The 13,806-nt window shown below is 35.2% G+C and overlaps 1 protein-coding gene across 2 annotated transcripts; it reads right to left on the bottom strand.

The window, feature by feature from the left end:
- Positions 10,357 to 12,654, bottom strand: LOC109712168. Of its 2 annotated transcripts, XR_002216781.1 has the most exons (6): positions 12,402 to 12,654; positions 12,062 to 12,306; positions 11,439 to 11,657; positions 11,258 to 11,350; positions 11,013 to 11,114; positions 10,357 to 10,912 (listed from the first exon to the last, which is right to left on the bottom strand). XR_002216781.1 is itself a non-coding variant. In XM_020235590.1 (2 exons), exons 1-2 carry the CDS (start codon positions 11,064 to 11,066, stop codon positions 10,556 to 10,558), a joined length of 411 nt encoding a protein of 136 aa, XP_020091179.1. In that variant the 5' UTR covers positions 11,067 to 11,169; the 3' UTR covers positions 10,357 to 10,555. The 2 variants fall into 2 exon arrangements, 1 of the variants encoding a protein (XP_020091179.1); XM_020235590.1 differs by lacking the exons at positions 11,258 to 11,350; positions 11,439 to 11,657; positions 12,062 to 12,306; positions 12,402 to 12,654 and having other exon boundaries at positions 11,013 to 11,169.

Raw genomic sequence — 13,806 nt, 5'->3', positions numbered from 1 at the left:
AGAAGAAGGAATGCGGATGATCCTAGCTAAGGTGTCCTATTGAATTGAGATGAGTAGAGATGAGCTCAAGTATTGATTGGGATTTTTGTATACAAATGCATGATTGGAAGTAGCAGTGAATTTCATTGTGGTTAGGAGCTATGTATTTGGAAGTTGGAGTTATTGTTGGATTTTGTTGCTATGTGGAGAGAGGTACCGAGAAGACTAGAGTCCTCAGAAGTTTATTCTAGATGGGTTACATATTGTTGAAACTGGCAAACTACCTTCTATGTCTATATTCCTTTGTATGATTTCAGGTCCGTGATAGGGATGATATATAGTATCATTCCATCTATTATGATCATATAGGGAGATTATGTGAGATGGGTGCTATTGGTATGTTGAGTTGTACATGTATGTTTACCTTTCAATGATACTTGGTATATTAGAAACGCTAGATATAATAATAACATTTGGGCATACTTATGATCATGTGAGGAGGTTCTTACTAGATTGGTATTGACAGTAAGTTGAGCTATGCATTGATGCTTTCCATTTTCTACTGTATGGGATTTTATGGTTGTTGTCTTGATCATGCATAATATACATGATATGCGCAAAAGATACCAGAGGCAATGACATGTGGAAATTCTACCAAGTGGTAGCCGGACATAATAAATAGTGAGGTATATGTGATTGTGCTAGACGACACTGGGATAGTATTGTTATAATCATTTTGACCATTGCATATGTGACTATAGCCTACAAAACCAAATTGAGCTTGACAGCTACAGATGACCCTCCGGAGGTATTGGATTACTATATCAGTTGACAGCCTGAGCAAGTTCGTATACTGTATGATGACCCAATGAGTATTATTGTGCGGATTTGTATGATACGGTGACTCTCCAGGTATGACGCAAGCTTAACTACTTTTGAGTCATTCAGTGTGATTGGATTATACAGCTTTGCTTTATTCAATGTCTAGTTAATACATGTGATACATGATTTACAGTTTTCGATAGAAGCATAGAGGCATGATAGTAGTAGTCTATTTTCAGCAATTATGTCCTATTATTTTATTCTCTTATTCATACTGTTTAGTCTACTATTTTTACCTCGAGAAGACTTAGTAGTGTAGGCCGTCAATGCCATCCACTTTACCCACTGGGGACTATGGTTTAGTAGTTCTCACACTTTTTTTTTATTGCTTTTGTANGATGGGACCGGTCTCTGGGGGACCGGTCTCTCAGGCAGAGACCGGTTCCCGAGAGCTATCCTTCCAGGACTTAGCCGATTTTTCGGCTGTCTCATTCTGCACGCGTTCGGGGACCGGTCTCTCCCACCAGGGACCGGTCCCCGAGAGCTCAAAATCTGCAGTTTGCAGAATTTGATTCTTTAGCTCTCGAAAACCTTCCGTAACTCACTTTTGATCATTTTAACACCTTCGGACTTTCCGAAGTGTATCGTCCTCGCACTTTGGTCAATTTGACTAAAGTTCGATATTTATTTTCCGAATTTTCGGTATATTACAAGTTATGTCCTATTATTTTATTCTCTTATTCATACTGTTTAGTCTATTATTTTTACCTCGAGTAGACTTAGTAGTGTAGGCCATCAATGCCATCCACTTTACCCACTGGGGACTATGGTTTAGTAGTTCTCACACTTCTATTTTATTGCTTTTGTATTTTAGAGGCCCTTAGTACTTGCTTCGGATGGAGGTAAGGGGATTATGGGATAGATAGCATCTCTTACCCGAGTGCATGATCGAGAGGAGGACCCTAGCTAGAGATAATGTATAGCAGACTATACATTTGAACTAACAAGGCCAGTAATATATTGTACTTTCTTTTATTATGAGTTGTATTGTGTTTGCTATACTATTACTATTTTTGTAGAATTTGATACTTGTTAGCTGTAAACTCCTAGGGCTTGTTGCTTTGTTTGGAGACATATTCTTTTTATGCTTCGAGTGTACCGATGTGTCGGTGGGTCTGTTGGCATTTTTGAGAACTTCTGCTATAACTCAGGGCATAACAAATTAAGTTGGTATCAGAGCCTAGGAATAGGTCGAATGGACTTAGAAAATTCTAGGCTTTTGGCAGATCGTAAGAATGTAAGATGTGAGAGACATGATCTATAGCGAAAGTCGGCAAATTGAGTTATATGAACTCTTCAGATGAAGTTGAAAAGTAAATAAAAAAGATGTATCTTTTCAAGCAGATGTATCTTTTCTTGCTGGATAATTATGTTGGCTGCAGACAACATAATATCGTAGGAAGAAAGGGATGTCTTTCTAAACTTGCGCTTAATTAGGTCGAGCCGAGTTGTCGCTTGATTAGGTTGAGCCGAGTTGTTATATTGTGATTAATGTGTGTTTTATTTTAGTGATCGGGATGGCACAGAGTGGCCGACCTTTGATAAGAGTTACTTCGGCATAGCCTGAGGAATAGGATAAGATTAGACCTGGCAAAGTGCGAGAGTTTTGCGATCAAGTGGTTGCGTTGATAAAAGTAGTAGGAAGGCTCTAGAAATTTATGCCACAATAGGCAAGTGCGATATAGGAAACTCAAGAGCAATATCCGCCTCCACCTACTACTCAGATAGGAGTTACCACTAGCAATGTTGTCGGCTGCTACTTCTCAACCGATAGGCTCTACCTCTACCAAACTGACAACCTCTCGAGGCATGTTGCCGGGTGGTCAGGGGATATCAGAGACATAATAGGCACTGATCTAAATGAATTTGGTGAACTTCAGGAAGTTTGATTTGCCTCGATTTAGTAGATAGAGTACGGAGCCTTGGGTGGTAGAGCTCAGGTCGATGCAATAGAGAAATTGTTTGAAGACCTGCTAATTTCGAAGAGAGATCGGGTGCATATAGCAGTGAATTGTCTGGAAGGCGATGCCCATTATTGGTGAAGGGAGCACGGGCGAGCAGGCTAGTGGGAACATATTCAGTTACCTGGGAGGAGTTCTAGGGAACGTTATATGGGGCATATTTTTCAGACAGTGTAAAGGAGAAATTAGAAGATGATTTTAAGAAGTTGAGAGAGGGAGATTGATTAGTGTCTGCCGCCACGAACGAATCGGCCCCACCGTAGGCTTTTCTCCAGCAAGTGATCATTAATGGTAGAGATAAAATCTATTTAAATTTTATTTTAAAATCAGAATTATAGATTAATGGTTTCCAGCAGATTTAAGAATCTGCTGTTAATTACCCCACACTTTCAGTGCTAAGGAACCCTCGATTAAAAGACCAAATTTAATGCCGATGATAGAAAGAGACTATAGTATAAAGATGAACTTATATTGATATTTAAGTACATGTCTTTAGCAGGGGCATACTCTCATTGTACATTAGTGAAATGTCAGTTTATGGACTTGGTGGTTATTCAGAAATAGGTTGCTTAGTTTAACGACTTGGTCGTCAGATTTGCTCAGTTTAGCGACTTGGCGGTCAAATGATTTGAACTTGATTTTCTTAGTTTAACGACTTGGTGGTCAATTTATTTGAATTTGATTTGCTCAGTTTAATGACTTGACAGTATGAACTTGATTTACTCAGTTTAGCGACTTGGCGATCGGTTAATTTAAAATTAATTTGCTTAGTTTAGCGACTTAGCGATTTGAACTTGGTGTACTCAGTTTTAGCGACATGGTGGTCGGTTTGAGTTGTGTTGTTCAGTTTAATGACATGACGGTCGGCTTGAATTTGAGATACTCAGTTTAATGGCATCGAAGTCAGTTTGAGTTGACCTTCATTTGATTTGCTCAATTTAACGATTTGATGGTCAAATCAAGTAGAGCTTGATGGTGGCTGGCTCAATTTAACGACTTAGCGGTCACTTATTTAATTTAACGACTTAATAGTCAGTTGTTCAATTTAACGACTTGACGGTTAATTGATCAGTTTAACGACTTGACGATCATTTATTCAGTTTAACGACTTGACGGTTATTTGTTCAGTTTAATGACTTCACGGTCATTTGTTCAGTTTAATGAATTGACGGTCATTTATTCAGCTTAATGACTTGACGGTCATTTTGTTTCCGGCTTATATATCAATTAAGTTGACTTAGCCGGTTAAGTTGAATTTAACTCAGTTTGAACCGTTGATCTGTTTTCGGTTCGGGAGGAGCTGATTTTACTTAATCGGATCACTCCGGTTGGGTTCAGATAGAACCAATTTGAACCCCTTGTATTTGATTGAATTGAGCTACCTTAGACTTGTTTGACCCTTTTTAGTTTGGTTTGAGTCGAGCTGCTATACTTTGGTTCAGAACCCATTTTAAAACGAATCCTTATAGTTTGGTTCAAGGCATTCCATATTTGGTCCATATGAGTCTGTGTTGTAAGCTCATTATGGTGGAAGGTCATCTTTGGTTCATGAAATTGGTTCGTAGAATTAATTTATCATGGTGGTCCGTTTGGAAAGCCCATGAAATCGGTCCATAAAATTAATTCTTGATGGAGGCCTATTTAGAAAGTCCATGAAGTTGGTTTATGAAATTAATTCATGATAGAGACCCGTTTGAAAAGCCCAAAAAAATTGGTTTACGAAATTAATTCATGATAGAGGCCCATTTGAAAGGCCCATAAATTAGTTCATGAGAAGCCCATTTTCTCTCATGAAAATAGAAGTCCATAAATATAGGTTGATATGTGCGTGCAACTTGATTTGAATCTTAATATTTAAAATAAGAATGCAATATTTTGATTCATGATTTGCACACTCCAAAATTCGGCCCTTAAATTTTGGAGGTAAATTTGCAATTTCGAATGTTAAATAGGGGAACAAAGCTAATTTTTTCATCTCAAAAATGTAAAAATTTGCATGGTGGAACCATAGTTAGTTAATTCGGATTCGGCAAAAATTCGGTACGGGTATAATTCGGATAAAATTTGTCTTTTAAGTTTTAAATTCGTTGAAAAATACAGCTAAAAAACGGATTCGGTAATTATTCAGATACGTGATTTATATGGGTATTATACGTTTATCAATTAAAAATTCGGGATCAAAAATTCGGCTATATAATAAATATATAATAATTAGTATACTATATATATTATTATTATAATTTTTATATATAAATTAAATATATTTAAAATTATAATAAATATATATTAATAATATCATTTAAAAATATTAATAAATAAAATTTTATATATAAATAAAATGAGAGGGAGGTCCATGGTGGACCTCCCTCTCATCCGGTCCACGAGACCGACATGGCGTCGTGGACCGCGCATCCCTTTGCCTGCAGAGCGCGCAACGCCGTGATTTTTTACTGTTGATTTTTTTTTCCGCGGACGGCACGCGGAGTCGCAGACGGCGTCGGGTGAGATGGGAACCGTAGCCGCGGCCCTCTTGCTCCCGGCGCCGGCCAGAGCGGCAACGGAGGAGGAGGACGACGATAAGCGTCGCCGACTCGCGGGCCGATTTTTTGGGCGAATTATTCGCGAATCACGAATAATTCGCGGATAGTTATTTTTGGAGAAAAAAACGCATTTTTTTTCGCACTTTTGGGAAAGATACGTTTACTACCATTTAATTCGGCTATTCAAAAATTCGCGAATAATTCACATATTATTCGCGAATTTACTAACTAGGGGTGGAACAGCAAAATTTTATTATATTCTCGTAAATATAAAGCTTGTACTTAAAAATGTAGAGTGGAAAAAAAAATAGAAATTTAAACCTTGAATTTCTCTCCAATATCTCTTTCCTTTTTCATTCTAACTACCCATCAAACTTGATGGGTGATTAAAAAGTTAGGAGTATAAACACTATTGTGCTCCTAATATAGCACAGTAGCCCTGCTCCTCATAAGAGTATATTAGCCATACTCTCTCTATAAATATATATAAAACTAGGCCGGAATACTATTAATAGCACCAAGCTATTGGTGCTATTAGTTTTTTAGCCCTTAGATTGAGAAATATGTGGTTAGGATGATGTGGGCCTCCTAGGGTTGAGTGAGTGGTTGGTTGAATAGTATAATCTAATGGATGAAAATGATCAAAGGCGTAAATCTAACGGTAAAAAAGTTGATAGCACCAAATCCTTTGTGCTATTGATAGTATCCCAGCCGGACTATATATATATATATATAGGTTAATGTGTTAATTATATAACGGTTCATATGTGTGGGGATGCTCCTATGCATACTGCGAATTTGTCAACATGCTTGAAGAAGCTTCTACTGTAGCTGGGGATGTGACAAATATGGACAAACAAATAAATGAGAGGAATTTTTGTTTGAGCACTACTAACTTATCATATGAGTATTACTTAGTTCCCTCAACTCTAAATATCTTCTAACACAGCTACTGATCTATTGCCCCACCAACTAGCTAATCAGATGTGAGCCTATCCTCGGAAGGATTCCAACTCTTGCTACTCAGCCTAAGGGGTATTAGCAATCGCTTTCAGTCATTGTCCCATTCCCAAGGGCAAGTTCTTATGCGTTATTCACCCGTCCGCCACTGGAAACACCACTTCTCGTCCAACTTGCATGGTTACACATGCTTCCATCGTTCATCCTAAGGTAGGATGTCATGCCCCGAGGTCCCTTTTGGATTTAAAATCAATGCGGAAGTGCCCAANTATATATATATATAATGTACTTTCGAATGTACGGAGACCTCCGCTGTTTATAAGTTGTTTTCGATGATAGGACATCCGATTCGATGATCGGCTCTATTAATTAGTATGATCTACTCTATTGCAACTATCTAGAAACCAAATTTTATAATTTTTTGACATCATTTACCGAGTGATCAAAAAGTCTCAAAAATGACGATTTTAACGGTCGATGTGGCATGTTTTTAAGTTCAACGGTGTAGAATTATCCAAATTACATAAAAATTTAATAAAAAATTCTACTTAATATCAATAGCAAGATCAATACTTCCAATTTAAAATTTGACTCCTTTATCACTATTTTTTATGAGATTTTTATTTTCGGCCATTAATTTTGAGGCTACTCGATTACTAGACAAACGAAGTCAAAAAATTATGAAATTTGGTTTCTAGATAGTTCCAATAGCGTAGATCATATTTAACGGAACCGGTCGCCGAATCAGATGTCCCATCATCGAAAACAACTTACAAGTACGGAAGCCTCCGTACTTTCGAAAGAATAGGAGCCTAGCTCATAGATATTCTATATATATATATATATTATATATATATATTATATATATAATTTATATAATATATATAGTATATATATATTATTGCAGGCTACTGTGTTTAGAGCACAGCATCTTTATGCTTCCTAAACTTTTAACACCGCATCAATTTGATGGTGTTGGAGAATGAAATGAGCGAAAGAGATATGGACAGAAATTTAAGGATGAAGATAAATTGAGACACTCAATTTCTCTCAATGATTCATTTTCTCTCATTCTAACCATCCATCAAATTATGGGTGTTTAGAATAGTTATGAGATAAGGGACTGCCTGTGCTGCCTAATAGCATAGTAGCAATCGCTCTCTCTCTCTCTCTCTCTCTTCTTTCTCTATATATATATTATAATATTTATATTAGAGAGAGAGAGACTGAGATGGACGGAGTTGCTGGAGCTACGGACACGGGCAGAGGGGAGAGATGATGGAGTGAGAGAGATAAGAGAGAATTATGCTACTATACTATATAAGTACCAAGATCTTGGTAATATTGAGTTTCAGCCGTTGGATGAAAAGATGTGCGGTTGGATGATAGTGGTCCCGGTTAAAATTGATGTAGTCCTTTAGGTTGAGTGGGTGGTTGTTTAATATTTAGTATTAATCTAACGGCGCTGGCAGAATGATCAAATGGGTAGGCATCTAACGGTAGAAAACTCAATAATACCAAGGGCTGCTACTATTCGGATCGAATCATAGTAGCATATATATATATATATATATATATATATATATATATGTATAGAATTGAGCTCCTATGTTTTTAAAAGTACCAAGTCATTGGTGCTTGTAAGTTTTTAGCACTTGGATTAAGGAATGTGCGGTTATGATGATGTGGGCCCTCAAGAGTTGAGTGAGTGGTTGGTTGAATAGTATAATCTAACGGATGAAAATGATCAAAGGCGTAGATCTAATGGTAAAAAATTACAAGCACCAAATACTTGGTACTTTTACAAGCACCATAGCCGAACTCTCTCTCTCTCTCTCTATATATATATATGTATATATGTACAGACACACATATAATATGCTTATGTAAACACAAATACATGAAATTTCTGAGTGAAAATGAGATGGAAAATATGCAAGTTGATTTGAATGTTAACATTAAAAATACAGATGCAAAATTTTGATTCATGATTTGCATAGTACAAAAATGCGAACCTAAAATTTTGAAATTTAATTTCAGATTTTGTATGTAAAAAGGAAAACGGAACTAAAATTTTCATTCTAAGATTCTAAAAATTTGGATGGTGGGAATCAAGGATTTAAGTACCGTGGCACGAGGTCGTGCCGGAAATTTACCGGCACAGTACGACATAGTGCATGCCGAGCCGTGCGAATGCGTGTCGGTCAAAAATTCTTGTGTGATGACATATAATGGCATGAAATATTTATTTTCTTAGCAGCAAAATATTTTAACTATTTATTATATCTTTTTATCACATATTTTAAATTTTATTGAGAAAATTACTTACTAATTTAAAGAATAGAGGATTTTGCTATGCGATCGGCACGGGATCTGTATCGTGTCAATATTTTGTTGGCACGGTATGGCACGGTGGATACGATATGTACCGACGGACATTTAAAACCTTGATGGAAATAACATTATATTATTTTAATTTTGAAATACAAAGTCTGTAATTAAAAACGGAGGCCGGAAATTTTATAATTAAAGGAAACCAAAAGTACGAGGAAATGCTAGAGTATAAATATAAATAAGAGAAAACGAAAAAGCATTGGAACGTCGGTAGCACGCTACCTTTTCTCTAAAAAAAAAAAAAAACAGAAAAAAAAAGAAAGAAAAAGCATTGGAAGGTTTATTTCCAATATTTTACAGGTACATGCTTAAATAAATGATGGCTAATTGGGAAAGACTAATTAAATATAGATCAGAATATCGGAATTAGAAATGTAAATCTAAAGGCGATAGCTGAAACTTAAAATTTGAATCTGAATCTTTATCTCAAGTTTTAAATTAACTGCAGAACTTAAATTCAAAATTTGTACCCTCAACATGTAAGCGTTAACTTTTTTTTTTTTTTTTAAGCGGTATTTCGAAGTTCGGTTGTCAAAAAAGAGGAACAAAATCAGGAGCTCAAATTTCAATTTTAAAAATACAGAATCTTGCATGTTGTGGCACGGCCTCCCGCTTCTTTCTCTCACTTTGCTTTACTCTCTGTTACGTTACTCCTAGGATGGCCATCTCCTCCTTTCTCTTTGATGGCAAAGATGGGATGTGGATTTGTTTCCAGTAATTATAAGTGTGTACTTACAGGAAATTTTTATGGCTAATTGGAAACGACTAATTAAATATAAAATAGAATCTTCAATTTCAAAATCGAAATCTAAAGGTGATAGCTGCAACTTAAAAAGGCAAAGCTGACCTTAACTTACTCAAAACCTGAATCTTACCTGAAATTTTTTTTAATAAAATGTAAAACTTAATTTCAAGATATGCACACTCAATATGCAATCGAAAAATATTTTTAAGCAGAATTTCAAAAGTAAAAAAAAAAAAACAAATAACAGGATATGCTCTGAACTAAAAAATTATAGAATCTTGCATGGTGGGAATCACTACAAAAAAAGCGGCATTTAGCGACGCTTTTCAATCACATTTGCTGACGCTTTAAAGCATAGCTATATGAGTTACCGTCGCTTGGCCAAGCGTCGCCAAATGGGTCGGTAAACATAGTGACAGCACACAAATGGCGACGCTGGCAAAAAGCGTCGCCACTTTAACAGCGACACTTTCAAGCGTCCCAAGGATCGTCGAGAATTTGATTTTTCATGTACCTCGTAAAATATATTGCGACGCTTTTACGCGTCGGCAATGTGAACATCTTGGGACTCTTTTATGCGTCCCCAATAAGGTGACGCACCTAAGCGTCGCCAAATAATTTATTTTCTGTGCAGACTATAGATTTAACGACACTTTAAAGCGTCGGCAGTATTGCTTATTTTTTGAAACATTCTAATATTTTATTTTTTTGCAATATTTTGTAAGATCACTAACTATAATGTTCGAAAGATAATTTACTATCAATGAATATTACTCAACCAACAAACAGAAAACTCCATATATATAGCAACCAAAAGATATATATTTATATATATATTTCAGATTGAAGAAATGCTAATACATCTTCTCAACCTCTGTAATATAGTAGCCATACATCAGTTTAACAACCCAAAATTAGAGTTAGCATATATAAACAACATACTAGTCATATTCTCAACCTCTGTAATGTAGTAGCCATACATCAGTTTAACAACCCAAAATTAGAGTTAGCACATATAAACAACATACTAGTCATAAAGTAGCAAAGTTTTCATAACTTGAATAAAAGGTGGTTAGAAATTCAACCAATATATTCTAACTTGGTGGTGGATCTCTTATATCAGTGCTGGAATTAACAGATTGCCCAACAAGTTGCCGCAATAGAGACTTAATCTCTAGCATATCTAAGTCGTGTTTGTTTTGCATTACTTCCATTTTAGCCTTCAACCTTTTGACTTCTTCTTTCATTGGATCTTCTTGTTCATTATCCATGTCCCTAAGTTGAGATTGAAGACCAAAAATCTTCGTTGGAGTAGGTCCATTCCCATAACCCAATACTCGACCATATTTATCTTTTTTCAGAGTATTTTTGATGTAATGATTTTCCAGATTAGTACTAGATTTCGATGGTTCAGCCGCCGAACTTGCTGCTATAGAATTCATTGCGTTTTCCTGTAGTGATATAGAAAGATACAAAGATATGAGATATTGCATTTTAAATATCTTTAATGAACAACATAAAAAATTAATCAGCTAGTTTCTTAGTGCATACCACAAAATTGCTTGATGCTGTATTGATGTAAGTTTTATCTTTGCTATTGTGCATTATGGCATAAAACTCGATACGTCCTGGTTCTCTTTTATTTTTTTCTTCCTATCATTAACACAAACACATACATATTAGTGCAAGTGAAAATAAACCAACAACTTGAATACAATTTCATACAAATAATAGATTTCAATTTCATCTTTCTACTTTAAAAAATAATAAGTGCAATTAAAAAAAACTCATCATACAAATTCATCTCGCTTCCTTGCAAAACTCTTAGAACCAGTCGTGTGAGGAGTTGTATGATTTTTAAGCGATGCCGTGCCGATCTTTCAATATTTCTATAAGAGCAAAATTTATAAGATTTAAAGTATAGTGAAAAATCATGACAATACAATAAAAGCATTTGATATTTAATTATAAGAGTACCTCGCTTTTCTCCGAATACCAATAGCGAACAAGATCGATCCATTGTTACGATACAACTTCTGGAGGCACACTTTTAGATACTTCTTGTTGTGTGTGTTCATTAATTTTACTCTTTGCTTGAAGATCATATTTATAATCCTTCCATTTTTTGCTCACTGATTTTAATATCCAACCATCAACATCAACTTTCATTATACCTCCACGAAGAGAAAACTTACTCTATAAAAAAGGAAAAAAAAAAAGCATTAGAAAAGTCAACTCAATCTATTTATCTGTTTTATTGTGGTGGAAGCCACCAATGTAGCATTCAGTAAGATATGTATAGAAAATTCTTAGTAAAATATGTATAGAAAATTCATGCAGTTCAAGAAATATGATAAATTTTTTTGCTTGTGGCTACTATTGGAAAAGATATCGAAGGGTATATAAATAGAAAATAAAAGTGTGCTATTTCTCAGTAGTAAAGTGTGTGTACTCTTGATTATAACACTCTTATACAATTATGAAAGTCTTTTTCATACCAACAAACAATATTTGTTATAGCTAAAGCAATAAAAATTTGAGAACTAGCTAGTCTTTACGTTTTTCATGAAAGAAAGGCCAATAAGAAGAGAGCAACTTACTCGAGTTACGTTTATGATTTTTAGTTTGAATGGATCTGTAGGCATGATCTTCCAACTTATGTAGTGGATAGGACACATATTTCCACGTCGTGCTACAGTCCCTAGCCAACCTCCTAATATGCCCCCGGCTTTCTTTATTGGCTGCCCGAATTGGTTACATTCAACTTTGATTTTTTCACTAGCCAGCAAAGTCCATACATCCTTTGCACGCATCATTCGTTTTTTCTTCACATTCCCTTTTTCATCTAAACAGAAATTTTGAACATATTAGTAGGAATGTAAAGTAAGTAGCAATGCCTTGTAATAGAAAATAATAATTTAGAGAAACTTAGAAGATCACCTATTATCTCTACTGTGTCGTCACGTTCAATCTCAACTTCCTCCTCTACTTGAGGTTGGCTTTCCAAAGACTCCGAATCTGAGGCAGGTGATCGGTCTGAAGAAGGCTCAGGGTCTAAGGATGTGGATTGCAAGATAGGTGATGAGTCATCACCATTTGTTTGAGATTCATCCAGCACAAGATTTGTGACTTCATGATCCCTCAATCTTTTCGATCGAACCATTGTTCAAAATATGAAAATGTAGTAGCATATTTAGAAATTTCATAGCAGATTAAAAGTTAAAAAAATTCAAAAAATTCATTTATCTAAACCTATATTATATTAAAACTCACCTAGTACAAGACATCTTGGTCAAGTGAATGTCTAAAAAAACAATCCATAATAATTATAAGTATTGTGAAAATCTTATACTAATTATTTTGATGTAAGCGAACAGAATCTAAAAAGGTAAACAAAAAAAGAAAGCATATAATACTTTAATGCCATAATGAAAAGGTAAACAAAAAAATAAAATTTTCAACTATGAACAAAGAAAAGGGTCACAAAAGCCATATCAAAGACTATTCTCTCTTTCAATATCTGTTCTTGCCCAACTTGCACAATTATCTAATTCATTAGCATCAGTAACATCAAACGGCATGCATTGAGTGTATGTCTGATCATCATCATCCTCTCCTTGCAATGTTGTTCCCATATCATACAAGTCTCTTGGCTTTGTTATAAGGACATAAGACCATTCTTCATTCTTCACGTCTTGAATATAGAAAACTTATTTTGCTTGAGATGAGAATATGAATGGATCATCTTTCAATAATTGTCCAGTGTGCATTAACTTAGAAAAATTCACAAGAACAAAGCCATTTCTGTCTTTCTTCATTCCGCTTGGTGACCTAATATCTACCCACTCGCAACGAAAAAAGACGACCTTAAAGCTTCCATAGTAATCTAACTCAAAAATATCTGTGAGTTTGCCATAATAATCTTGTCCTTCTGCTTCAACCATCATTCCAGAATTCTGCGTTTTTCTTAATTTCTCTCGATTTTTTGTATGGAAATCTAAACCCATTAATAACAAAGCCACTTTATCTCTTAGCGACATTATTTGGACCTCGAGCAATTGCAATAATTTCCTCTGGGCAATTGTTCTCGGCCATCTTTGGAACCTAACATATTTAGTAGAGGAAATGTCAAGTAACTTTCTGTATTTAATATAAGAACATAATATACTTAATCAAGAATAAAGTATATGATTCGCATGAGTATCTTGATATTGTTACTTAATCCTTATATTTTCACGAATATCTCAATTTTTTGTGCTAACCTTTGTAAGAAGCCAATTAGAAAAATTTTCAACCAGCCATTTATGCTCGATACTTGGGTTAGCTCGAATGTTACGATTTGCTC

Source organism: Ananas comosus, linkage group 6 (assembly GCF_001540865.1).
Source record: "Ananas comosus cultivar F153 linkage group 6, ASM154086v1, whole genome shotgun sequence".
In the NCBI taxonomy this organism is placed as follows: Eukaryota; Viridiplantae; Streptophyta; class Magnoliopsida; order Poales; family Bromeliaceae; genus Ananas; species Ananas comosus.
Note: the sequence above shows the minus strand (reverse complement) of the source record. Positions and strands in the feature narration are given on the sequence as shown.